This window comes from Crinia signifera, chromosome 1 (assembly GCF_055691185.1).
Source record: "Crinia signifera chromosome 1, ASM5569118v1, whole genome shotgun sequence".
NCBI classification, from domain to species: Eukaryota; Metazoa; Chordata; class Amphibia; order Anura; family Myobatrachidae; genus Crinia; species Crinia signifera.
Genome location: NC_139217.1, coordinates 326,958,971 through 326,986,961, shown reverse-complemented (window position 1 = coordinate 326,986,961; position 27,991 = coordinate 326,958,971). Strand labels below are relative to the sequence as shown.

Genomic DNA, 27,991 nt, shown 5'->3' with positions numbered 1-27,991 from the left:
CATAACTTCACAGGTATGCGCGTCCCCTCGCAGGGCTCGCCACGCTTCTGGCTTGGTGGCTCGATGCGCTCGCCACACATTATAGAATCAACTCCACGCCGACTTGGAAAATGGGGGTATAAAAAGGTCGGAGGACGCGTACCGCCGCCCCTCGCGGGCTCGCTGCACTCGCCATGCTTCGTGTTGGCGTCAATAGTGGGGTGGCGTTAACAATGGGGGGGCATTAACCATAGTTAATACCCATGACGGGGGCATATACAATGAGAAATTGGCCATATTGGCCCATTTACCATTGTTTCCTATGTAAAATCGAGTTGATCGCGTCGATCGCATCGGGGGTGGCCCGTGACCGACGCGATCAACGCGATTTTAACTTAAAAAGTAAACGAACATGGTTCTCTATGAGAAAATCGCGTCGATCACGTCGGTCGCATCACGGGTGGCCCACAATGGACACGATCAACGCGATTTTCACTTTTACCGACAATTAAGCTGGTAATTGACAGAAAATCGGGTCGATCGCGTCGATCGCATGCCTTAAGTACCTTAACTTAAGGCATGCGATCAACCCCGACGGGCGCCGTGCTAGGAAACAAGTACCCATGTATGTTCTCGCACACATACCCTTGCAAGCTAATGAGAGGACGCAGGCAGTGTGGGTGGTGGTGGGGGGCAGGCATTCGGTGGGGCGGCAGATGTCGCTGACCTGTTCACTAGGCTAGCAAACAGGTCTGAATCAGGCCCTATATACTTTATCCTATATAATGAAATGCTGACAACACTTCTCACCTCTTTGGGGGAATTCAAGTGTTTTGTGTGCCGGTAGCCACTAGATGGTGCCAGACAGATTAATTCAAGTGTTGCTCGCGAACAGCCGCTGATGCTGCCCTTACTGTTATGTAGTAATTTCATTTTCATGAGCTGATAACTAGTTGTGGATTAAAAAAGTGAGATAAGGCAATGTTTTTACTTTTTATATATTTCCATATATTGAGGGGAAAAAATTGTGATAGTACCCTCCCATACCTCCCAACTGTCCTGATTTTAATGGGACAGTCCTGATATTTGGACACTACACAGCTGTCCCACAATTCTGAATTATGTGGTGACCTGAATGTGAGCAACACTAATAATTTCAAGAACAGTCATACAGTTGTTAGTATAATAACTAAATGTTCTACATATTACTAAACACTGTTGTTGTTTTTCCTAGAAACTTCTCCATCGCATCCTGTCCCAGTTTCATGCTCTGTGTACTTGGTGATTTCTCACTTGCTCCCCTCCTCTCTTTCACGCTCTCTGCCCCTCTCTGTCTTTTTGATCATTAACTTCCTGAGCTTCAAACCAGTTCCACAGCTTTCTGTCTGGCTGCGTTTGTCCCAAACAGGCAGAAGATACAGGACAGAGCAGTCAGTCAGGCAGATTCATTGATTCCTTAGAAGATGGTGAGCAAGTATTTGTCCCATATTGACTGATATGTCTAGATTCTCACCATACAATAGAGATATCAACTAGTCTGAGTGTATATATGTGTGCTAGCACTTCTTAACATCTATCCATCCAAATAGTTAGTTTCTCCATGTTAAGCATTGTGTGCTGTGCTCTTTGTGTGTCTCTAGCTGTACAGTTATGTTCTTCAGTCTGTCTCCATGACACTGTGCAAAGAGACACTACTGTGGTGTCTCCTCCAGCTTTTTTTCCCCGTGCTGCTAGAATATCTACACGTTCCACATCATGGGCACCTCAACTGCCACTCAGGGTGACGCCCTGGTATCTCCCAGGAGAGAGTGCCCTCCTTAGTCCAGCACAGGCCACACAACTACAGTCAGCCATAAGAGATGTAACCAAGACCGTCTCCAACATGTTATCAGGTAAGAGTCACATGGCAATATCTATGCATTCACAATAGGTAAAGCACAATGGGGCAGATATTAAGCCTGGTGAATACATAAACTGGAGATAAAGTGGAAATAAAGTAGAAGGAGATAACGCACTAGCCAATCAGCTGATTAAAATATGAAAGTTGGGAGCTGATTGGTTGGTGCGTTATCTCCTTCCAATTTATCTCCAGTTTATCTCTTCGCCAGGCTTAATACATCTGCCCCAATATATTCATTAGGAGAAAGCAATGTAACATACAAGACATATTAAAGCAATGGTCTTTCTGAGCTGGATATACCTAAGCTTTGTGCCTGTCATTTTTTAGTACCACAATTTATTGTTTATGTATCCAGGAACAAGATGCACTAAGCTTCAATAAGTGATGAAGTGGAGAGTGATAATCACCCAACCAATCCACTTCAAACTGTCAATTTTCAAACCCAGCATGTAACATGGGAGCTAGGACAGGGCCGAAACAAGGTGTTTCGGTGCCCGGGGCGGCAGTCATTTGGTCCCCCCCCCCCAAAAAAACCCCCACCAAATGACTGCCTTGGGGACAGGCAGCGGGGGTCCGGGGACTGGAGAAGGTTAACTTCGGCTCCTAGCGCTGCCGGGCGGTGGGTGGGAAGCAGATTTTGAAAAGACTTGCCGGACGCTAATTGGCTGAATTCAGCCAATCAGCGTCCGGCAAGTCTTTTCAAAATCATCAGCGCTTCCCGCCGCCAGGCAAATAGCGAGCGGCTGTGTATGTGAAAGCTGCCGCTACACCAGTCCCTGGTCCCCCGCTGCCAACATACCTGTGTGCAGCCAGCAGGGGTAGGCAGCTTCAAGGGGTCCAGGGACTGGTGTAGCGGCAGCCTTCACTCACTCCATCTCCTAGCGCTATCTGCCTGGCGGCGGGAAGCGCTGATGACTTTGAAAAGACTTGCCGGACGCTGATTGGCTGAATTCAGCCAATCAGCGTCCGGCAAGTCTTTTCAAAACCTGCCTCCCGCCCACCGCCCGGCAGCGCTAGTAGGAGCCGGAGTTAACCCACCAGTCCCCGGACCCCCTCTGCCCGTCCTCGGGACCCCGGCAGGAGCCAGCGTTAACCCACCAGTCCCTGGACCCCCGCTGCCCATCCCCGGGACCACGCTGCCGGGACCTCACACTAGCGCCCCCACCCAGTGCGCGTGACCCCCTAGCCCCCCCTAGTTACGGCCCTGGCTAGGAGCGGAATGGCTGGTAGCTAATCACTCTCCACTTTATCGCTTTTTGAAGATTGGTTCCTCTGGCGATGGTAGCACAACTAAATATTTGGTTTCCTTTTCTATATGTAAATGTAAATTACAACAGCCCACTGTTTATAGTACATGTTTGTTAGGCCTCATTCCTAGCGAAGTTACCATTTCAGTTACTATGGTTATTAACATTGTGGGAGTTTAGAGTGACTGCTACTGAATACACTGGTAACAAATGCATGTAAATAGTTTAATGTCTTTGCATTTATATTTGCACTATACAATTATAATAAAGTACAGATCATTGACGCCTCAAGGGGGCAGGGGAAGGGCCTGCAGCACAGTTCAAAATTCAAATAGGGGAGCTGTATCAATTGCCAGTGTTTCACTTTGGAATGGCAGTTGGTGTGACTCCCCTGTTTGAATTTGAACTGTGCTGAAAGTTTATTCTAAAGGTGCCCATACACTGAGGCGATTTGGACTGATTTCGGCCGATTGCGACCAATCAGCCTGTTAAATCGGACCAAATCGCCTCTCCCTGACATGCAGTCCGGTCCGATGCGCGGTCCTGTGCGCATCGGACCCGACCAGGTGGTCGGACCGGCTGGCCGTCCGACCACCAGTTCTGGGACCTCACTCCAGGCAGCGAGGCGGGTGAGAAGCAGGGACGCATGCGATCCATCACAACGGATCACATGCGTCCCGGCGGCTTGCAGGGTGTCCGAACACTGCTGTGAGACGTTGCAGCAGTGTATGGGCACCTTTAGTGACTGGGTTTCATTTTAAACTGTATGTGTAACTAAGCTGAGCACCAAATTCCCTTTCTCCTGGAATCACAATTTCCAACCTATTCGGTGAAGTCCATGATAAAGCCACGGCAGCTGAGATGATAGGGCCTGATAATGGACAATTTCTTTTTATTTCCAGTGCACAGATCTGAAGGACCACTGCTCCTGAATCGTGATATGAATAAATTCTGTCGCTCTGTCTGGGGAGACCCATCGCTACCCAACTACAAAAGGTTGGATCTGGAGTGTACTGTAACTCCCTTATCCCTTGGTGTTTTTTAAATAGATAATATTTGCTCAGTCCACCAAAACTATCTGTGGCTTCTATCTGAGTTTAATTCATGATATATTTATAGATGACAAGCTATCGCAAGTATACTACTGTCTGTGCTGTGTCTACTTCTGATCCTGCAATCTCTTGTTTTCAGGTGTGGATCTCGAGACATGTCTTACTATGGAGAACGTTGCCTAGATGTTGTGGTATGTAGACTGTATCTGAAAGGGTCATGTTGAGCCTGATTTCGGTCCCATTAGAATGGCGACACGTGCTGCAAAGTACCGATGTTCGGTAATCTGTGCAAGGGCTGGACTCATAGTGGTTATGAGCAGTATGGGTCTACGTCATGGCACGCAGATTGGCCGAGGGCAGGAGACACTAAAGGGAAAATACTGTAAAATCGCAGTTTTAAAAAAAAAAAATTTACCACATTTCCAAATCCACTAAAGCCCCTCCGCCATGGCTCTGTCAGAGAGGGAATCGCATATGCAATGATTAACTATGCGGTTCCCTACGAATGTAAGTGCATCTCCTCCTAAGTGTCCCAAAATGGAGATGTGTTGCGGGGGGAGGGACAAAGCCAGGTTCTTCACTGAAGGATAGAGCTATCCTGTTCTCTTGTTAGGACCTGCTGCGCAAACTAATGAGTCACACTCACACAACCGGCCAGTGGTGTCACATATGATCAATCTTGCAGCCTAGAATGCATATCGGACTATTAATACATGAAGGAAGTATGACACCTCCTGCTGCATTACTCTATTAGAGCTATCACTGCTACTTCTATGTAAGCAGCAGTGATAGCAATTCCAACCACATCTAAATAAGGCCAAATGTCATTACTTGTCTCTATAGATCCCAGAGTCTCATCTACATGGATATCAAGTGTGGCCAATGAATGGGACAGAACCAACTCATGTGACACCAGAAGGAAGCGGCGTCCATGATACAGATTTCCTGCTGTATGTGAGGGTAGCACAGACGGAGAAATGTGCACTGCAGGTGAGAGGCAACAGTCTAAGTAAATGGAGTCTACCATTCGCATATACTGACATAAATATGTACTGTAGTGTATGAGATGAGTGCAGAGCATGTATATTTGGTTCCTGTTTGAAAACCGAGGTTACATGTCCTTGGCACCACAGTGGATTAAAGTGTGTGCTTGTGTATTTATATGTGGATAGATTTTTTTTTTTTTGCGTGTGCACAGTTTGTTTTTATTTTTATGATCTGGCCCTGCCCAGAATAATGGCCACGTCCTCCTCCTGTCTCCTGCACAAGCAACCATTGCCATTTCACAGAGCAGAGAACCTGATACTCCAAATACTCATTTAAGGTGGGTACCCATCTATATCAAATCTGACACCTGTAACAGGGACAGGAGTGCGTACTGTCTGGGGGTGCAACATTTTCTGGTGTGTTTCTGGGCTCCACTGGGGGGGAGGGGTGGGAATATATGTGATATTCAGGGGATTATGGTTCTGAGTTGTTTAATGGAGATTTTGGGGTCGGTGTTTAGTAGGGCGAGGTGGAGTATTATTTGAAATGTGGAGGTTTGTGGTTTGTCACAGCAGCTTAAAGCAGGGTTGCCGACTTTTTCAGTGTCCTCTCCGGGAGAAGCCCGGAGAGGAGACTTGCAGCTGCAGTTCGGGGGGCGGGGCTTGAGCTTTACATCATCAAGCCCCGCCCCCAGGATGGTAAAACCCCCCAATTCACGGATCTCCGTGGAGGGGGGCGGGGCTAAAATGACGCGATTTTAGCTCCGCCCCCTCCTCTGAGACCCGCGGATTGACGGATGTCAATCCAAAAGTATGGGGAAGACGCCGCAATCGGGGGGTGGCGTGGGGGTCCCCCAGAATCCGGGAGGGTTGCCCACCTTTCCGGGGGGCCGGGAGGAGGCCCCGATTTTCGGGATCCTCCCGGTAATTCCGGGAGGGTCGGCAACCCTGGCTTAAAGGTCTAGGGACCATTAGACTGCCAAGCATACTGAAACCACAGGTAGTGTAGTGATTTATTAAACCCACTATAGGGTTTATTGCAAATTTCTCTTCACCTGTTCTGAGCAGGTAAAAATTTGGGGAAAATCCCTGTAAAAAGGTCAGGATTTAGGGGGGGGGGGGTTATTCAGACCTGATCACTGTTCTTGTAATCCTAGAGCCCTGCAAACAGGTATACACCGCCCAGCCAGAGTGAAATCCCGGCCCGTGCAAGCTTGTGAATTCTTAGGACAGCTGGGAAATATCAGCTAAATCGGCAAATAGCTGCAAATCCATTCGCACGACGATATCGTTCAGTGTGTGCGTAATATCTTTGGTCTGAGAGCTGACTGGGAGCCACTGTTGATATAGCTCACAGAGGATAATGGCTAGTGTGTATATGGCTTTACTCAGGCAGACTTTTCCCTGATGTGCTGTTGGTTAGTCACAGACCAATGTTTTAAATGCAAAAGCTACAGTATGTTCCGGAGCACTGGCATATTGATTTTAAAGTACATTAGCAGCTGTTTGTAATTCTGAAGCCTCTTCCATTACTCTGTACGTGTAGGTCTTGCAAGCACTTGAATTGTGCAAATATATTATTTGAATGTATTACAAAGATTTGAGAAGACAGTCACATTAGTATGTAAATATTTATGTATTCTGGATACATCTTTAATCCTTCATGCTTATACCACTTTCACATCGCCGACACGTTTTAAAAAACGGTATTTAGAACGGTAATTAAAACGGGTCAGAGCCTTAACATTGCCGCAGATTACCGTTTTAAATACCGGTTTATACCCCTTTCACATCGCACTTTTAAAACGGTAAATTGCCGTTTTTTTTTCCCTTTTTAAAACGTTTAAGCCTGCACTGTGAATGCATAGCATTGTACACATTCACATTGCACAAAAAACGGCAAGGAACCGTGTAGGACTCTGCTTTTTACACGGTTCGAAATGCCAGTTAACTTTAAACGGTAAATCGGCTGTGGTGCATTCACAGTGCAGGCTTAAACGTTTTAAAAAGGGAAAAAAACGGCAATTTACCGTTTTAAAAGTGCGATGTGAAAGGGGTATCATATAAATTGTGGGAAATGAGCAAAACAATTCTTGATAAAATAACAGTAATGAAGTCTCTTTTATGTCGCCCCCTAGAGTGTAAATGTTCTCACTGCCTTCACTTTGCTCAATACTTTATACTGGATTTTGGGGCTAATTAAGCATCAGTTGCAATTTAGCTAAATTAGCAAATCAGCAACTGCAGTCTTATGTATGCTGGGGGCCCTCCAGCACAGGGTATGGCCGCCCAGCATTTAAAGACCTGCTCTCTAGTAGGATCGCAATGTAACTGGGTAGCTCCCTGCCTCCTTAACCTGGCTGCAATTTTTGGGAGCCTCCCTGCCATTCCAGATGCCCCGTACTGCCCTGATAACGGTATGGACAACGCAGGCCGTGTCGCCACACCTGATGTCACTCAAACTGTGATTGTAATATTAATTAATAATATTAATAATAATAATCTTTCTAATAAAATTCTTTTAACAAAAAAAAATGGATTAATAAAGGATAAATTATACTTTACTTTTATAACCGCCATTATATCACCTTCATTTGATAGGGGCCCGCACATGTTTGTTGTCCAGACCTTAATCCAGCCCGCTTCTATGTGTGTAAAGGGTGTCTCTTAACACCATGGAACTAAAGTAAAGGCAGCTATGAGGTTTAATGGGGCAGATGTATTAAGCCTTAACAGGAGATAAATGCAAGGGTGATAAGGAGAGATAAACGTCCAGCCAATCACCTGCCAACTGCCATGTTACAGGCTGTGTTTGAAAAAAGTCAGTAAGGAGCTGATTGGCTGGACGTTTATCTCTCCTTATCACACTTGAATTTATCTCTTGTTAAGGCTTAATACATCTGCCCCAATATTTCCTTCCTACTATAAAATGTTAGCATTTATAGTAACTATTATGAAGTCAGTTGAAGGACGCCTGCTAGAATGTATCTATGCTTACTACCTTGACTTTCTAAAATGGTATTTTCTGCTCAGGAACACTATGAATTTCATGTGATATATTGTTGATGCTTTTGGTTTTACTTTAGAATTATGTTTTGTCCTTGACAGAGGACACCTACTCCATATTGCCCCGTTATTTCTGTAGCCAGTGTATAGCAGCACAATACACTCTATTGAGGGGACTCTATTGCACGTGTGCAAGTCTCCGGGGTAATGATGTGGTGGACATTTATTGTGCATGTGCAAAACTCTGGGAAAATTGCCTCCACCAAATATACCTGGAGATTTGTGCAGAGATGCTGCCGCCAGGGGAGAACCCCTGAGAGTTGTGTATTGAAAAAAATGAGTGCTGGGTTTGCAGTGTGGGACCCCTTAGACTGACCGCACACACTGCATACATTATAGATATGTCACCAGTCCTTGGTTTATCTGAGAGGTCAAAGTTGGGGAACCTTCATTTGGCAAATTTTGTATATTTAGCTCCAGAACATTTTATTGAGCCCAAAGTACAATCATTTATACCTTGTATGAAAGACCAACTTCTACCTCACCAGAAGCAACTTTGCCACCCAGAATGTGTCTTCATAAACTGTGGTCCAAAATCAGCTTTCTAATCCAATGCTAAGACCAATGTCACAGCTCATTATGTCACATCTTCTATGTCACAGCCCTCAGTCATCGCCTATGCATCATACTGTCAGCTGGACCACTCAGGTCGTCCCATCGCTGGGGTCATAGTGTTCTGTCCAAAGCGTCTGAGAGAGGGAGTATACCAGCACAAACACATCGTACAGGTATGAGTCTATATAATCTACAGTTCTACAAGCTGACATTTTCATAGTCATGATCATTATTATCTTTAAATTTACCTATTTGCAACAATAAAATAATTTGGGTAAAACAGATTGAAATGACTTCTGTTTACAATTTATTTTTGTCACCCATGTCATCTTCATGTAGATAAATAGTTTATCCCTCTTGTATTGCAGGTATCTTTGCATGAGATGCTCCACGCTCTTGGATTCTCCAGCAGCCTTTTTGAGCACTGGATAGACTGTAGTTCTTATGAATCAGGTAATACTCATTTAGTAATGTCACTGTAGATCCTCGGTGACATAATTTTGCATTAAGAGTTATCCATAATATTATTAACATAATCTAAAATCATGAATACCGTATATTGCTATTAAGGCCCCTCAGGGACAAGTCGGACCTGTTTTCAATTGTGCTCCCCCGGCAGCTCCCCAGGAGACTCCATCCAATTTGGGACTTGATCTGCCATTTTTTACATGTGATTTATCGCACGTAATAGAACTCTCAGGAAGCTGTCAGCGAGGTTCAGGGGAATGCTATGGGACCCCATTAGACAATAAAAATAATTATGGGACCCCAGCAAGTTACTGCAGAAGCTCATCACGTCACATGTGTAGTCAGCAGACAGCACATACATGGCAGCATTGTGCAGGCACAAAATAATGTGAGGAATCTGAAGTAATAGACAATTCAACAGATTATTCAGACTCCTTGAATCACTGACAGATTAGAAAGTCATCAGCCTGATGGTCAGCAATATGGAGTTGCGACCCCATGCTGAGAAGGTCGGGACCCACTTTGGGTCAGGACCCACAGTTTGAGAACCGTTGCGATAGATCATACATGCTCCACATATGATCTACAGGATCCGATGCGCATTGGAATGTGCATCTGATCAGACTTGATATCAAACCACTCCGATTTAGCCTGATTTCATTTGATATATTGGTCCGATCCATCAGAATCGGATAAAATCGGACCTGTGTATGGGGGCCTTTAGTTTTAGAACAGTGGTAAAGTTAGACAATTCTAAACAATGGTGACTGTAACCAGTGCCAGATTAAGGTCTAAATGGACCTTGAGCTGAAAATTATCAAAGGCCTATTATGCACAATAATAGGGGTTGTGGCCAGCACCTAATAATGTGTGAGGCGTGAGGCTGCAGTGTTCTGGTTGGGTGGTCTGGTCATGGGTGTGTCTCTATTTGTGTAAATACTTTTAACCAATTATATATGCCTGGAAATGGCATAGGAAAAATTCAGGGAGATATATTGGTGGGTGCCCTCCTAAGGTGCACCCGCAGGATGCCAATGTCCTAAGATACTTGCAGGGTGAGGCAGCACTCCAGTCATAGATAAAATACTGAAAGCCGAAACTTGGTAGACTACATTTCAGCGCCTTTTATGTGGTCACCTAAGTTTCCACACTATATACCCCTTATGCAAATCATACAACACAATAGTAAACCCTTATACTGTACTTGTTTAGTTTCAGGGCTGCATTTACGTAGTGCTGTTTTGAGAATACCAATACAGCACTATGCTGCCTACGTAAACTACTTAACTGCTTCTGGAGCCCTGAAACTACACAATGGTTACTATCCCCACTATCCATGTCATACCCCCAGTGTCCACTGAGCCCGAAGCGTGGCGAGGGGACGTGGATATGCGGCCCCCCACGGGGCTCGCTGTGCTCACCAAACTACGGGCTTGGTGCGCTCGCCACACTTTAAATAATCAACTCCACGCCCACATGGACACTGGGGGTATGACGTGGATAGTGGGGATATGATTGTGTTGAAAATGAGTGTGTGAAATGTGTGTTGATAGTGTGTGTGTGTGTGTACTACAGTGCGTGATACTTACCCTGAACTATTTCCGCCGCCTGCGTCACGCTGAAGCTGCTTCTGGTACGCCGCACCTGCCTGTAACTGGCAAGGAGCAGCGCCGTGCACACAGCCGGCAGCCGGGAGCGGGGGGAGATGCTCCCGGTGGTACACAGCCGGGAGCGGGGGGAAATGCGCTCAGCGGCAAACAGCTGGTAGCGGGGTGAAATGCGCCCAGCGGCACACATTAACTATATTGCCTATTAAAAATTATTCTACATAAGTGCTGCTTACCTACATGCTCATTGCCAGGGGTTCCATGCTCATTGCCAGGGGTTCCATGCTCGTTGCCGTGTGGGATTACATGCTCATTGCCAAGGGGGAATACATGCTCGCGGTAACTGGCGGACAGCCACCACAGGGCAGAAATGATAGCCATTGACAGCCGGGAAGAGAGCAGGGGGCTGTATTCAGAGCACTGCAGGTCCCGGCTATTTGAAATAATACCCCTTTCACACCAGCCTAGTCCCTGTATATTCTGGTGTGAGGGGGAGGAAACCCCCCCCCTTTAAACAACCAGCTATATATTGAAGAACTTTTGAGTGGGCTTCGAATGATTTTGGTCACGTGAAACTGGGCCGTTTGATTCCAGAGAAATCTGTCCTCAAACAACATGAATAGCCATGATAATACATTTCAGAAATGAAAAAAATCAGTTTACCTGCAATATCTCTAGAACCAATGAACCCATATGGACCAGTCTGGTATCAGATTAAAGGCCCAGCAATTTTGATTCGACTGAGATCAACCTCGAGCTTCTGTGATGCTGGAGGGGGAACTGGCAGCCATTGGAACCGGGTCGGAGTCAGAATTAGCGTGTCCCATGTTATGGGGAAAACGTTCCAGCTTTGCCTGGTGGTATCTCTGGTTCCCGGGGGGCTAGCGACGCGGGGACAGGCTTGTTGGAAAGCCCTGACCCTCAGCTTCAAAATGTGCCTATCTGTAGAGTGGGCCTGGAGCTGTAGCTCCACCAGGCCCATTGTTGATCCGGCTCTGACTGTAACCGTACTCTGCAGCTGTCACAGCTGAGACAGCATGGGTAGCCTAATCATCTATATATATGTCTAGTGTATGTATGTCTCTGAAACCCTGCCATTTGTTGGCAGCGAGTGAAACTACAAATCTATCTCTCTCACACATGCACAAACACAGATGCAAGTGTTTGTGCATGTTTGTACAAGATAGCAGACTAGCATAACCTCTGTCACTAGATGAAATTATTCCTTTGTTAATCAGATTCCATTTATACTGTAAAAGCAACTTATTTTCATATGTTTGCACAGGACATGGGTGCTCTTCTCGGTCCCGTGTGACAAATACAGATGAAACCGGTCAGCTCCGCATTTACACTCCAAATGTGATGCAGAAAATGGGGGAGCACCTTGGTGGAGACAATATTGGGGCTCCCCTAGAGAATCAGGTAACAGGTCAAGCTGCAAGTCTCATGCTGTATGATATAAATTGACAGCAATATTAAAGCTCAAATGTGAAGATTTGGAACTTAGTAAAGGTATAGAAAAATGTGTTCTAGGTAATATTTAGATATTAGCAGCTCAGCTAAAAGGCAGAAGTGGTGGAGGATTTCAGTGAAGGGAGAATATTGAGGAGATGTATATTATGATTATCATTACCATTAAGTGTCCTCATTTTACCCTAACCTCCTGTCATTCATCTAGTGAAGGACCATGCAGATAAATGAGAGAATATGTAATAATAATAATGTATATTTTATTTATATATCGCTCTTTCTCCAATAGGACTCAAGGCGCGTAACAGATAGAATAAATGTAATACATTACAGGAATATGTCTCACACATTTATGTCAAGCTCAAAGCCAGGGTCAAGAACAGGATTTCCATACCCTCCAACATCTGAAGGGCAGAAATCAGTACACATTCGGGGAAGGGGGCGTGGTCATTGGTTAAAGTGGGCGTGGTCACCCCCCCTTTCCGAATGTGTTATTATGCATTTTTAATATACCCCCTATAGCGCACGCACACACAGCACAGTGTACATACTGTACACATAGGACAGCACATCACGTACAGTACCAGGGACAGCCCGCACCTGGCATACTCAGCTCCCCAGCGGTGCAGGGCGGGATGACGTCATGGTGGGTCCGGTCTCACCTGGTACACAGAGCCGCCGCCATGTCACAGGAACGGAGAGTGTCCCGGTCCCGCCCCCTCACTCGCCCATTGCTCCTCCAGGACAGGTGCCCACGGCCTACTATTGGTCGGTGGAGACATTACTCAACCTTTCCAGTAAGCGGCCAGGGAGGGGGGGTATGAGACTGCTGAGTCTCCCCACAGGGCACCTTGGGATATGTAGTCCCCCCCCCCCCCCCTCATGCTCACGCTGCCGCAAGAGCAGCCAGCGTTCAAACAAACTACCACTTGGAAGGAACTACAACTCCCAGAGGAGGAGGACCGACCCGGCTATCTAAAATCGGTACATTCGGTGCAGTTAGATTTAGCCGGTACAGACCATTAAAAAACGGTACTGTACCGGCTAAATCGGTACAGTTGGAGGGTATGGATTTCATTATGGATTTCCCAAATGCTTGATTTTAGTGCAATTTTAGCCCATGATGGGGGCATAATTATAGTGTGCATCATACGTGGTGCAGTGTATGTACTCAAGGCACAGTAATAACAGTAAAACCATACCTCCCAAACATTCCATGCTCTGTTTTGGACTTCCCTCTTAATTTATGATTGCCATCTCCTGTGGTAAAACACCCTTCTTATAAAAACATGTGATGGCAATCATACTTTCAGAGGAAAGTCCAGGAACAGAGCATTGTGTCCCTCCTGGAATGGGTTGGGAGTCCCCTGCTCTTCAGAGCATTTGTGGAGGTCCAGCAGCCTGGGCAGAAGAACCAGCCCTGGATATGTGTGCACTCTGTTCTCCTTATACACTGGATATTGTATTTATTACAATGTGAACAATTAACACTATAAACGGTGAATAGCAGTGATTTCCACACTTTGTCCCTAGAAAACCCTAATAATGAATGTTTTCCAGATCCCTGAGTTGGTATACAGGCAGTCTGATTTTAAAATACCACAGTTGGTGCCAATTATTTCATCATTTGCGATAGTGTAGATCTGTAAAATATGCACAGCTAGGGCTTATTGAAGGCCATTAGGTTACTATATATATATATATATATATATATATATATATAGCGTCTAAACAAATAACTTTATTTTCTAAACATAGCTATCTTATATCATATAAATGACCTACTCCCCCCTCCCATTTCTCTATGAAAGGATATGAAAGGTATTAAGTTGAGGCTGAAACAATAGTATGACATATGAAAGGAATACTTTCTGGTACTAGTCATTGGATGTAACATTACCATGCAATATGTGAAGATGTCATCCTTAGAATTATCATTAGTTCCTGATCCCCCATAAAATTCCATATTCTGCTATGCAGTAAGGAGCTTATGTAGACCATCAATCCCCCGACTGAAAAATGTTGCAATGGACTGGCTGTTTTATGGTGGGAACAGGTAAGGATTTTTACAGGTGTCCACTAGTATTTATTTGTAGGAGGGGGATTAACATAGGAAATTATCTGTCGGATAGACCCTTCTTTGTAATAAAGGATTTATAATAAAACAGCACTATTGTAAATTGTTCACCAAAAACATGTGTAAGTAATCTGCGGCTGCTTTGTTTACATATTTTTTTTTGATTCACACAGGAAACCCCAACTTCTTCCCACTGGGAATCACGATTCATGCAAGGATCTATCCTGACAGCATCACTAAACCCTCCACATCTAACATACCTTGACCCAATTACATTGGCTGCCTTTCAAGACATGGGCTGGTATGGAGTTAATACAAGCATCAGCAGTCAGCTTATGTGGGGAAAAGGTGAGAGCATAATAAGATTATAGTGTTGGATGAAGGTGTATTATCACTGCATTGTTTATTGCTATTTACATTACATTGTGTTTTGCTATTTACATTAATCACTATTATTCTCAGGAGCTGGTGTTTCCTTTGGTCTTCCTCTTACATGTCATGAAACATCGGGTTTCTTCTGCAGAGATAAGAGGTGAGTGTTGCCAATTGTTGCATAACCCCTCATCTCGGTACATTGCTGTAGTGCTCAGATCTCCTCTCTCATTCAACAGTCATATTGGCTGCCACCATCTGCATTTGGACAAGGGTAACTGCACAACTGATGCATTCTTGGATGGATGCCATATCTACAAGCCACTCCCACATGGGGTAAGTTTTGGGAGACTACACTCCTATAGAGGGGATACGGTCATTGGGTCACCAGCATAATGGTTAACAAGCATTAGGTCGACATGCAGGAAGGTCGACATGACTTAATGTTGACATGAGTTAGGTGGACAGGGTCATTAGGTCGACATGGGTTTTCTTCAATGTTTTTTTGAGCCAAAATGTGCCGACAGCCGGTATTTTATGCCCTATCATCCACTGGGGTGTGGTGGGAGAATAAAATAGTGTGCCAAGCATAGTCAGGCACCGTGCCCGAAGCATGGCAGGTGTAGCAAGGTATGCAAGGGGACGCAGTGGTACGTTTTGGTGTCCATGTCGACATGACATGTGCCGACAGGCGGTATTTTATGCCCTACCATCCACTAGGGCGTGGTGGGAGAATAAAATAGTGTGCCCGAAGCAAGGCGAGGGTAGCGAGCCATGTGAGGGGACGTGGTGCTACGCTTCAGTGTTTATGTTGACTGTGTTGACATTCCAGTAAAAAAATTAAAAAAACATGTCGACTTTGTCAATGTCGACCTTACCCATGTCGACCTAATGACCCTGTCAACCGAAAGTCATGTCGACCTTCCTGCACGTCAACCTTAACTCGCATGTCGACCTAATGCTTGTTGACCATAATGCTGGTGACCTAATGATCCATACCCCCTTAAGACATAGTAATGCTTTCACTTGGCTAGAAAACGCTGCAATCTCTTGCAGGGTGAATGCTGGCTGAAGCAGGACAACCAAGGACCGGAGGAAATTTACCATCCACAGAGTCGCTGCTTTTTCTCAAACCTCACAAAGGTACAATGTAATACCTACCTGTACTACTATTAGTAGTATTGTAGTGAGGTGTCACCGGGACCAGGGGCAGCTAAGGGGCATAGACCATCAGCATATAAATGGTACTTGCAACATATAAGCCTCTGTGACAATGGTATGCACATCAGAGATCGTTAGCAGCATTTAGAAAAAAATGTTTTACTAAATACTCAGTGGTCGCTGCTTATTGCTGGTGGGAAGAGCTTGTCAAGAGTGGTACACACTGTAATCAGGCATTTCAATGAGATCTTCCTCAGACAAATAAAGTTAGGTCACATCAAAAGTAGAAATATAGAAATATCACCATTCTCTATGGCAGCAAATACTAATGTTGCTAATCCTCTCTTCCTGCAAAGTTGCGGCAGAATTAATGACCCTCTGGAAGGAGGATCTAAAACAAAAAGGACATATATATTATATAATTGGGTTATTAAATAAGTGTTACATGGAGAAGGCCAAACATAATTACCAGTCTTATAATGTTCTCTTCTTTGGCAGCAGCAAATACGAAGAGATAATACACAAGAAGTCACTCACTGGACCCCAAATAGGGGGTTATTCACACCTGTTCGCAACACTGATTTTTTTTCTCAAATGGACAAAACCATGGGCCTAATTCAGATCTGACCACACGGCTGCAAATTTGTGGGTCGGGTGAGAACCGTGCATGCGTACGGCTTGTAGTACGCATGCGCGAGGCCATTCTGTGATAAAATCCTGCACTTGGGGCAAATGTAACATGTGCAGAGAGAGTTAGATTTGGATTAGTCATTTTGTTTCTAACTCTCTCTTCATATGTTAAACTTGACCCAATTGCAGTGAACATGGGTTTTTTCTATTTGAGAAAAGAATCAGCTTTGCAATTAGGTCTGAATAACCCCCATAGTCCTTCATATATGAACTGCAGCACTAAGCAATCATCTACCTAAGCTCAAATGATGTATGAACCGATGAGCATATGGGGAAAAATGTAATAGGGTGCGATTTTTGGTCATGTTTTAAAATTGCACTAAATCGCATGCTAAAAAATTGCATATTTTGTGAAAAACTCGCAAATGTAATAGGTTGCGTTTTTTTAGGCAAAGTCGCAATTTGCATGCAATATAGTGCGATTTTTAGTAAGGAAAAAGTGTGGTTTTTAGTAAGAAAAAAGTGTGGTTTTTAGACGTGCGCTTTTTAGTAATGAAAATGTGTGGATTTTTTTTAGACATGAAAGTGCAGTATTTAGTAAAATGTGACAAGTGTGCAGTATTTAGTAAAAAAATAATGTTGTGGGGTCATCCCATCCTGAGCATAACCAGCCCAGGGCTCATTGAGCTGGACCTGGATCCAAAAATACGGGAAACAAAAAAAATGGGGGTCCCCCTATTTTGAAACCAGCACTGGGCTCCAACAGTCCACGGTGTCATGCCACAGCCGGGGAACACTCTTTGCATAAGGTCCTTTGCTGGAACACCGTTATCATCACTGAACTAGTTCAATACAGGTGACTGCAATTATCAATTAAGAAAGAAGTCCAGAAACAGTGCATTTTGTACCGAATGGAATGGGTCATGTTGGAGGGTATGCTGTACCCATAGTACTAAGTGAATCCCAAGTATCCCTTATGGATGATAGAGAAATATAGATGATAAAGTATACCAAAACTTTCTTGTATATTCTGTTAATACAGATATTAAAGCATGAGAATGTCACAGGTCGTTGTTATCTTCATCGTTGCCTAGCACCAAACACCTTCCAAGTCAAAGTTCAAGGATCAGAATGGATGGACTGTCCAGCCGGGGAGTTGCTTAAGGTAACTAACTTACAGATGTGGGATGCTCTCCATAATGAACATACCATTTTTTTTTAGAACATATTAAGGGCACATAAGTGTTGAGAGATATTATTTACAGAAGTTACTTCCTATATCTTATTATTATTACTACTGTAGCATACATCAATTAATATATTGTGTTAATCTATTATCTTCTCATTCACAAACAAAAACTGGCAGGAAGTAGCTAGTACCACATGATTTCATATACTGACAGCAAATATATTTTTATGACAACTTAAAATAGAAGACAAAAACACACTCATAATTCCACAAAAGTATTATTATACTGAGTATTACACAGCATACATAGAGAGAAATAAGAAGAACAGAAATAAGAAAACTTGTCAGATACTTATCCTAGACTTACAGTCACGTGAAGTACCTGAGAGGAGTGGGAAGAGAGTAGCTCCAGTTTCCATACACAGCATCTCCTCTTAAGGTCTACCTTAACTCAGAGTGTAACCCTTTTGGTTAAGGGTAGGCCCCTGGCTACTACTGCTAACTACTCTGACCCTTACAGTAAGTTGAGAGACGAGCAAGCATTTGAGTAGACCCAGGTCTTCTTCCAATATGCCAGGTGCCCTGGTCAGTATGCATGTTATTCTGCTGGTTGAGGTGATTTGTTGCACATGTGTATGGACAGTGGCTCATGAACTCTCTTGTCAGTACTGCCATTGACCTTACACAACTCAGGGGATACTGGTAGGGGTGGCCCAAATCTCACTTACTGCCGACAGCACTGAGCTGCATGACTACCGTGCTGCTGTCCCTTGTAAGTAAGGGGATGGGAGGAGAGCTGAAGAGAAATAAAATGTGTGCCGGTAAAAATATAATAGTCTGCCGTAAAGGAGTTTTTATCTGCATTAAAAAGGACTGAGCTCATAAACAAAGACTCTTTGATTGTTAATGGCCAACTCTTGCAGGTGAAAGGTTTTGAAGGTGGCCTGCTGTGTCCAAATGGACGACTCTGTTTGGGATTTCGCCAGCCACCTCTTTCAACACCAGTTACAGTCACAGTCACAGCATCCATTCCCAACATATTTCCTACAGCAGGACAAGGAATCATAGTGCAAGTTAAAATCATTCATGATGCCAAATGGACCAAAGAACAAAAGATGCTACTCGTGGATGAACTTATTGGAGTTATCGCTCAACATGCTGGAGTGCAAAGGTGAAACAATGCCATTAAATAAAAGCTATATATTAGGTAAAGCTAGAGGGGGAAATTTACTAAAGGAAATTTGTAAAAAATAAGTGTATTTGTATTTAGAAATACACTTATTTTTTACATTTACTATCCCAAAAATACGGCAATTCGTATTCGTATTGATAGCACATCAATACGAATACGAATTGCCATATTTTCGGGATAGTAAATGTCAAAAATAAGTGTATTTCTAAATACAAATACACCTATTTTTTTTACAAATTTCCTTTAGTAAATTTCCCCCAGAATGTCAAAAGCATAAGGATCAAAAAGAACCTATTATAATAAATACAAATTCTATACACAATATAAAAAGCATAATATTCAAATATAGTCATGCAACAGAAACAATGCAACATTAATTGAAATGATGGTACTTGTTTCCTAGCACGGCCACAATCGTTGGGATCGTGTACCTTTAAGTTAAGGTACACGATCCCAACGATGGACCTGATTTCCTTTGAAATCAGGTCCATTTTGCCGGCAAAGGTAAAAAATCGGGGGCATCGCGTCGGTCGGGACCATTAACATTGGTCCCGACACGACCGACACGATGCCCCCGATTTTGCCATAGGCTTCAATGTTAAAATATTTTTTAACATTGAAATCGTGAGCATCGCGTCGGTCTTGTGCCATTATAATGGCACAAGATGAGATGGACTTGATTAAGTCCATCTCACATTGGAAAAAATGTGCCAATATGACCCATTTCACATTATATATGGCCCCGTCGTCACCCCACCATAGACGCCAACCCGAAGCGTGGCGAGCGCAGCGAGCGGCGGCGGTGCGCGTCCTCCGACCTTTTTCATTCCCCTACTATCAACGTCGGCGTGGAGTCGAGAATATATAGTGTGGCGAGCGCAGCGAGCCACCGAGCCCGAAGCGTGGCGAGGGGACGCGTATACCTGTGAAGTTATATGCGTCCCCTCGCCACACTATATATTCTCAACTCCACGCCGACGTGGATAGTAGGGGAATGAAAAGGTCGGAGGACGCGCACCGCCGACCCTCGCGGGCTCGCTGCGCTCGCCACGCTTCGGGTTGGCGTCTATCGTGGGGTGGGGATTACGTTGTAAAATTTGGGGGTCTAGGGAATATTTTACATTGAATCCAATGTAAAATCGGGTCCCAGGGACCCTATTCACATTTGATTCAATTAAAAAATCGGGTCGGTCGCGTCGATCGCATCGCATGCGATCGACGCGATTTTTCCGACACGACCACCCTGATGTAAATCGGTGTGGCCGTACCGAAATGATCGTTTTTACAATGTTTACATGGTGAACATACACTATCGGGGTGGGGGGTTATTGGGTTGACAGCTGAAATAGTTTGACATTCTTAAGGTCGACATGGATGGAAGGGCGACAAAAGCATTAGGTTGACAGTGTCTAGGTTTTTTTTTTCCACTTTTTTTTGCCCCAAATGTCGACATGTGCTCCGTATGGGTGCACCGCATTGCCTTGCATGGCTTGCTATGTTCAGCACACTATTCTATTCTCTCTCCACACCCTAGTGGATGGTAAGGCATGATATACTGCCTGTCGGCACATGATGGCTCAAGGAAAAAAAAGTGAAAACCCCATGTTGACCTTTTTACTGTTGACCTAATGCTTGTGTCGACTGTGTAAGCATAATGACCTATTTGAGGTGTTGACCTAAGCCATGTTGACCTTCAGTAGTCACCCCAATGCATGTTGGCCTTTTGTGTGTCGGCCCAACGACCGTTTTAAAATGGGGATACCCTATTAGCAGCAGTACTTTACCATTGCTAATAGATTCATTGGGGGCCATCTTATTAGCCCTGATGCTGGGGTCCTTATCCCCCCAATACCAGCAGTTATTGGGTATAATGCATCACGTGCATGAGGCACGCAAAGCATAATCCCTGATAAGCAGCATTAAGAGCTGCGATAACATATGGGATGGTAAACTTATCCCGGATCCCATGTGTTATTGTGCAACAGGGGGTCCATTTGCTGCTGGACAGCCTCTAACTGGATACCACAATAATGATCATCAGTCATAAATCAGACCACTTTTAGCATCCAAAAATGCATCAGGGCTAATTGGATATCCCCCTATGTTGGTTTCTTCAGTTTACAGATATAAAGGGGTGGAAAAATCATGTAAAAAGAAATACAAAATAGTACTATTTCAGTGTATTGGCTACCAGTCTCCTGGGATTTGGGTAGTCCTGGTTTAATATTTAAGGTAGTAAAGAGGTTTATTTTGACAAGCTATAAAAGATTGCTTATAGTATATAGTAAATAATTAATTTTATCCTTAAAACAGATCTCCGATTATATTTGTTTTAGTAGTGTAATGCTGGGTACACTCGGCCTGCAACCGCCGGTCTAGTCAACTATATCGGCACTGCCACAGGAGAACATGTCGGTGACATCACCCTCCCCGCTCCGTACATGCAGCTGCTGATGATATTGTCAGATTGAGCTGCATGTACAGATGAATGCGTGGGGGAGGGGGGGAGGTAAAGACCCATGGCCTAGTGCATCATTAATGATCTTGACTGTAGAGACAGGATGACATGCAGGTGATATTGTTATAATCTATATCATTAACGAGATATCGACCAGTGTGTACCCAGCTTTAGTCTTAGTAATAGTTCTGTAAATGCAGTACCCCAAACTCATATTTGCATGTTGTATACTCCAAATGACTCACTGTTTAAAATCATGGATGATCAGTCTATTGTTTGAGACAGAAACCTGGGTTAATCAATCTAGTGTTCCTTCTAGGAACTAGGGCGGGCACTGCGCCGCTGCACAGGGGCAGGGTAAGGGGGGCGGACCGGGTCCACCACGTCACTGTTTTGGGCGGTCCCGGGCCGCCAATGTTACAAAAGGGGCGGGCCCGGCTGCCGCCATAATGAAAAGGGGCAGGCCCGGCCGCCGGCGTCACTGAAGGAGGCAGGCCCGGCCACCCCGAAGGCTCTACACTGCCGAGGAAGCGCCGGACATCGCTATCTACAGCGGCCTTGGCCTTCCCCGGTCACACCAGAGGGGTCAGAGGCAGGCTGTTTTAGGGGGGTGCTGCCATCCTAGCGGGAACACTACAATCTACTTAGTGGGGATCTTCTCTACTAAGCCAAAATATGAAATACTCAAGGCCTAATTAAGAAGTGAGGGCAATCCAGTTGCTATTGTGATTTGTTCCGGATTTGCAGCTGCTGTAATATGCAAATGCTAGTCCCCTTCTGTACTTGCTGTTATGGAATGTGCATGGCTTGAGACACCCATTTTCAATTTGCATTTACTAAAGTATTCCTCCCAGCCACCATCCAGGAATGGCCATTGTTTTGTATTGTCGTTCCTAATGCCAGTGAGAGAAACATATGTGCTGTAGGGGTTTCAGGACGTATTATGCATACACAGGTAAAAATATACAATACCTTTACACTATGGAGAGAGATCACTTAGCAAAATTGTATACAGAAGCTTAGGATAATGTAGACAAGGCATGTATACCTATTAACATTATTAAAGGAACCCCTTCTTTTTGTTCAGGTGCTTCCTGCGTGCTTTCACAGAGCCAGACAAAGACTTCTCATTTACACTTATGGCTGGTGGATCCAGTCATTGTCCTCTAGGTAATTCCCAAAATGTGACTTTTCCAAACATCTGGGATGAGTTTATCACATATGAGTCTCTTCAGTTTTCCACTGTCACGATCAGGTGAGAATGTATTTGTTCTATTAACTGCAGTTTGTACACAACTCAGCAGAAATCCCAGTGCTAAATCTCTTTCTCCCTCTGTAGGCTCCAGTCTCCTACCTCCCATAGCTCTATTATGAGTGAAGCTGGAATAATTGTGGGCGGTTTATGTGGAACATTTTGTGTATTGCTCATTCTCACTGTCACCTGGTGCAAGCACAGGACACGGATTTTACAAGTCATGGACATTTATCATGCACAAGTCGTAACAAAAGAGAAGAATGATGTAATGTGCGTCTGAAAGAGAAAAGACATCAATTGGAATGTAGAATTTCAAAGGAGAATTCCCTTTAATCACTTTTACATTAGAGCAAATCAACTACAGATTATGCTATTAAAGAGTAGATGACCAGAAATTGTCCACGTATAATTGCTTCATTGTATGAGCCATCTCTCTTAGGTATAAAATAACTCCTGCATAGATTAACATATCCTAGCTCTAAGGCACTTTTGTACCTTAGTAGTAGCAACATTGGAGTACAACAGGTCTCTGAGATTCGCTGTCTCTTGCATTTTTTTTCTGCTTTAAATCCAGTAAGTCTCTTCTTTTACTTCATCTAATCTTCCTTGAGTCACTCCAATTTATGAGGTCTTACTTTCTCACCATACATATATGCAGTTACCCATCAGTCCTTGCCTGCAGTCCCAGCAACCTCCCTGTAAAACTGGGCCACAAAATCTTGGTCCTGCTGCTCTAATCGTCGTAAAAATTCATTCCTTTCATCCTCATCCCAGCCCTGGAACCACTGATCCCAAAGTCTCATTTGGCATTGAAAGATGCTAGGTGGCGCAGCAGAAAGGTTTAATGAGCCCAATCCATCAAGGAGTAAGCAGAGTTTCCCAGGCACTGCCTTACACACCAGATCCTGCTGGAAGCTTTTCCGCTGTGGCTCTGTCCATTCAGAAAACCAATGGAGAATGCAGTGCATCTCCTGTGAAGGAACATATGATATAGGGATAGCCTCCTCAGTCATAACCTGGCAAATAAAAGCACACATTTATAATGCAGTTAGATCTGTCATAGCAAAGCAATAATACATATTATTATTGCTATTTACATTCTAAATTGGAAAATTAGGATTGATTCTTGGAAATCAAGACACATGGAATTTTATCATCATCAACAAGCACTGGTTTTAAATCAGGGGTGGGGAACCTTTTTTGCGACACGAGCCATTTTATATGGATGAAATTCTTCCAGGGCCCAGTACCTTGATTCCCCCGTCCTATGCTCTGGCCGCCGCAGAATTCCACCATCCTATGCTCCGTCCGCTGCAGAATTTCCCCGTCCAATTCTCCGGCCACGCAGATTAACTGCTGCCGGCTGCTGCTGCTGAACGCCTGATGCTCCCGCCCATGTCACCACCTCACGCGAGACTCCCTTACGTGTCTCCCATGCAGACCGCCGGGTGTGAGGATGGGGCACACACAGTAACTACGGGGATCGTTTACGGCCCGCGGTCCGGAGGTTCCCCACCCCTGTTTTAAATTATTTGCACACAAGTAGTGACTTGAATGACTTCACAGTTTTGCAACGGATTTCTGCTTGTAGCTAATGGAGGTCCGAAATCAACTATTACATCTGTGCTTATGTGTAAAACACAAGCCACCAGTGGCCTTGGTGCCATATGCAGCTCTGTCACGCAGTGGAGAAAAAGTGGGTGACAGGCAGAGGGTGACAGGGGAATACAGTGGGTGACGTGTACAAGCACAACGTTCTGCATGGTATGAATAATGGAGCAAGTACCTTGGTAGGGGCAGGAACACAGTGGCCCTCTCTGTCTTTCCCTTGGCTTTCCTCAGTTTGGCACTTGGACAGACATACTCTGGCAATGCCAATTACATCAGTTGTGAGCTGCCTTTAAGTCACAGACAGAAGTGAATCAGTAAATGTGCTCATCAGCACTCATACTGTAGTATGTCACTGAACTGGCTGCAAACTCAGATGCTTTATTGCTCACATTGGAGGCCATAGATCGGAAGGAGAGTCTGTACATTTTGTTGGTGCACATTAGGATTGTGCAAAATATATAAATGTATCAAATTGGAGATGCAAACCCACAGCTGTACACCAGAAGAAGGGCTGAAACATTGGCACATATTTCTACACATATATGTGTACATGCTCTGTGGGAGGGAATAATTATATAGATCACAGATATGCTTGTACACCAGGGAAAGGGCTGTTAGTGGCATTAGCATGATGTCACAGCTGTGAATAAGGGAGGGGGGGGAGTCAATCCATATCAAATGGTCCATAATTGAATTGGCTGCTTAGGCATTTTTAACATTTTTATTGTGATGACCCCTGTATGTTAGTATGCAGAAACTATGACCACTTCAATTTATTTTTATTTTTTTGGCCTTTGACATTTTTCATTGTTGCAGTTGTTTGGGGTAAATGCAGTATCTCAAAAAAGTCATAGAAAGCCGAGACAAAAAAAAACATTATTTTAAGAACATATAACTATTTCCTCACCTCCCTAATTGTCAGATTTTCTAAAAAGTCAAAATTTTGGATTGTATTTCAGTTGGAAGGAACACAATTTCTGAGCTGTCATTTTTAGGGGGGGGTGGGGGGGGGGGATAGCTATTTACTCAAACTCAAGTTTTGCTAAACACATTTTAGTCTGTGGTAAATGTGCTTAAAGGTTCTAAAAATAAAACAAAAGATTTTTAGATTATATCGATCAATTCTCTATTGCATCCTATAAAATAATTAAATCTGATTGGCTGCTGTGGGCCACTCCACATGGATTGACCCTAAGGCAAAAGACATACAAGTGGTTGCAGAAGTGACCCCTATATATATATATTTTTTCACATATATTGCAACCCCTCCTCCAATTTTTCCCATTCTGTCCTTCCTAAATAAAGTATATCCTGGTATAGCTATGTCCCAGTCATGATTTTCATTGCACCATGTCTCTGTAATAGCCACAATATCCAGTTCATCCCTTCTTTATCTTATATCTTATTTAGATACAGGTCGAGTATCCCGTATCCGAATATCCGTTATCCGAATTATTCCGAAATACGGACATTCCAGAAAGTGAAAAAATTTTTTTTTTTTGCTAAAAACTCACTGGGGACATATGTAACAGCATCACTGGGGACATGATATGTAACTGGCACTATATATGTGCAAGACAATGATTGCTTGGCATTCAAATTCAGTGCTGAGATAGTACACACATTTTGTTTCACGTTTTGAAACCTTGTTTTTTGAACAATTAAAATATGTTTGTGTGTATTTTATGTGGTAATAAAATATATTTGTGTGTATATTATGTGTTTATACAGCATAAATGCAAGATACTTCAAAATACATCATTGAAATATTAAAATATTCCGAAATACGGAATAATCCGTTATCCAAAATTCTCCTGGTCCCGAGCATTTTGGATACGGGATACTCAACCTGTATAACATTTAAGTTATAGGACAGGGGGTATATAGTAAAAATACACATTGGTGTATCAGGCCACCGATGTTCTGGAGCCCCTAGTAAGCTGGCATTTCTCAGGATACTTTGATAAAACAGCCTAGGCAAAACCGGTGTCAGCGTTTCTGTGGCCACTCTTAATTGAAATGTAATTTTAAATGTTTCCAGTGCATTGAATTGAAAAGCTGCAATACTTAGGACAAGTATGGAGCATATGTAGGGGTCAAGGAGTGAAGATGTTTGAGAGACTGCTAGGTAGGTTAGTAAAAATGTTCCCAATCCCTGCTATTTTATTATGATGTAGCTGGCTTTACTGTGAGAGTGCTGAGCAGGCACAGCAATACAGCCAAAAGCAGTTCACTTGGATACAGACGTCAAACTTAAATTGTTAATTAAGCTGTGAGCATGAAAGCGGAGATAGTAACTCAGCTGTCCACAGAACAACCTATCAACTACTGTATGTGGTAGATTTATCACAATCTGCATCTGAGGACTAACACCCCGAGGAGGTGCTGTACATACAGCACAGACAAACATTGCTGCCCTTTCGCACTCTTCATTTTAATATGTCATCAACATATGAGATTTCCAATAGGAGAGAATTTAATTGATATCAATTAACGTGAAATTATTTTAGAATATGTTAAAATACTAAGGGATAGCTTTCCTAAAGCGTCTAAATCTTGCTTATAACAATCCATCAGATGTTGTATGTAATTTTCTAGCAATAGAGAAATGTGGTGTTTATTCTAGCAGCCTGCACCTTTTATAACCTGTGCAGTTCCCCTTTCCCACATGGGGTGCCACTCTCTTCTGTGGTGCTTGTAGCACAGACTGATCTGTATTTCACCGTGATTCAATTGCTTTGAGGAAATCCAAAAGTAATGGATGGACCATTAGTACTGGGTTTAGCTGCGCAAAGAGAACTGTCCATATTTCTATTGTATATAATGACCAATGAGTAAAAGGAGCAGGGCCTCTTCTTCTACAGATATCCATCACTACAGTACCATGGCCGAGCAGTAACTCATGTTAGTGCTTAAAAAAAAATAAAAAAACAGGTCAGATTAATTTTCAGCTTGATGAGAATTGACAGCAGAAAACGCAGCGACTACTAGTTCTACAAAACCTAGCTGTTTTAACCTGTTTAATAATAGTTGTAACATTCAGGCAGCCCAGCAAGAACAGTAACCCTAAAGTCCACTAGATGTAGCTGTTGTTCCGATAGTGGGAACACTACTTACTACCAAAAGTAGGCGGGGCCAATGTAGCTGCGCGAAGATGACGCAACAGGAAGGAGGGGGAAGAGATTCTCCGGCTGTACCCGAGTTCGGAGGCGGAAGTGCCCGAGGCTGACGTCACACAGCGGGATTGGCCGAACTCGGTCGTATAGCGCCCCACAGCCGGTGCTCCGCTGTCTGGCCGGGTTAGTAACGAATTGGGGCACAGAAAATGGCAGAGTTAGAGGATGTAACGCTGGACGGGAGGCCGCTGGACAGCCTTCGGGTAACCGACTTAAGAGCGGCACTTGAGGAACGGGGATTAGCTAAGAGTGGTCAGAAGAGCACACTCATGAAGCGACTAAAGGGGGTAAGTGTAAAAGCTTCTGCTACCTACCCCGGTATATTTCGCGGAGACGCGCACTCCCCACAACAATCTTCTTGCGCGCTCCCGACGCCCCCTCCTCTTCCTATGGTGGATCGCAGCGCGCATGCGCACACGCCGGATGCCGTCTAGTCGCACATGCGCATTGTGCTCCGGCTAAGTGAGGCGCATGCGCTCTACACTCGGGGAGGCCGCCTTCCCGCCCTTTCCCACTTAGCGTCGGATACGGGCGCGCTTC

The 27,991-nt window shown here is 44.1% G+C and overlaps 3 protein-coding genes across 11 annotated transcripts in view; 2 read left to right on the top strand and 1 right to left on the bottom strand.

Annotated features, from left to right (window-relative positions):
* On the top strand, positions 1-25,251 carry CIROP (ciliated left-right organizer metallopeptidase). Its single transcript, XM_083189190.1, has 15 exons — positions 1-1,871; positions 4,029-4,122; positions 4,318-4,369; positions 5,022-5,168; positions 8,833-8,958; positions 9,154-9,238; positions 12,146-12,282; positions 14,581-14,755; positions 14,870-14,939; positions 15,019-15,115; positions 15,836-15,922; positions 17,613-17,735; positions 18,683-18,930; positions 22,497-22,664; positions 22,749-25,251. Exons 1-15 carry the CDS (start codon positions 1,580-1,582, stop codon positions 22,942-22,944), a joined length of 2,097 nt encoding a protein of 698 aa, XP_083045316.1. The 5' UTR covers positions 1-1,579; the 3' UTR covers positions 22,945-25,251.
* Positions 22,970-27,922, bottom strand: C1H14orf119 (chromosome 1 C14orf119 homolog). 5 transcript variants are annotated; one of them, XM_083189223.1, is made up of 3 exons: positions 27,393-27,757; positions 24,451-24,562; positions 22,970-23,680 (listed from the first exon to the last, which is right to left on the bottom strand). In XM_083189223.1, the coding sequence occupies exon 3, from the start codon at positions 23,675-23,677 to the stop codon at positions 23,330-23,332; it is 348 nt and encodes a 115-aa protein (XP_083045349.1). In that variant the 5' UTR covers positions 23,678-23,680; positions 24,451-24,562; positions 27,393-27,757; the 3' UTR covers positions 22,970-23,329. The 5 variants fall into 5 exon arrangements, with proteins under 5 accessions (XP_083045349.1, XP_083045358.1, XP_083045329.1 ...); XM_083189232.1 differs by having other exon boundaries at positions 27,473-27,757; XM_083189203.1 differs by lacking the exons at positions 24,451-24,562; positions 27,393-27,757 and adding an exon at positions 27,766-27,922.
* ACIN1 (apoptotic chromatin condensation inducer 1) overlaps positions 27,462-27,991 on the top strand; it is a 77,726-nt gene continuing 77,196 nt past the window's right edge. For 3 of the 5 annotated variants that reach the window (XM_083189141.1, XM_083189151.1, XM_083189135.1), the window contains exon 1: positions 27,472-27,738. In XM_083189141.1, coding sequence (XP_083045267.1) covers positions 27,601-27,738 — 138 coding nt within the window. In that variant the 5' untranslated portion in view covers positions 27,472-27,600. Of the gene's footprint in view, positions 27,739-27,991 lie in introns of all 5 variants that reach the window. The other 2 variants (XM_083189168.1, XM_083189161.1) reach the window with 1 other exon arrangement.

What these genes read in the sequence shown, in the direction of transcription:
- C1H14orf119 (XM_083189203.1), bottom strand. Translation starts at nt 27,861, where the DNA reads ATGCGCGCTGCGATCCACCATAGGAAGAGGAGGGGGCGTCGGGAGCGC. An exon ending in TCTCCGCGAAATATACCGGG is followed by an intron (nt 23,681 to 27,765) that starts GTAGGTAGCAGA and finishes TTTATTTGCCAG; the next exon opens with GTTATGACTGAGGAGGCTAT.
- CIROP (XM_083189190.1), top strand. Translation starts at nt 1,580, where the DNA reads ATGTTAAGCATTGTGTGCTGTGCTCTTTGTGTGTCTCTAGCTGTACAG. An exon ending in CAGCCGGGGAGTTGCTTAAG is followed by an intron (nt 17,736 to 18,682) that starts GTAACTAACTTA and finishes CAACTCTTGCAG; the next exon opens with GTGAAAGGTTTTGAAGGTGG. An exon ending in TTTTCCACTGTCACGATCAG is followed by an intron (nt 22,665 to 22,748) that starts GTGAGAATGTAT and finishes CTCCCTCTGTAG; the next exon opens with GCTCCAGTCTCCTACCTCCC.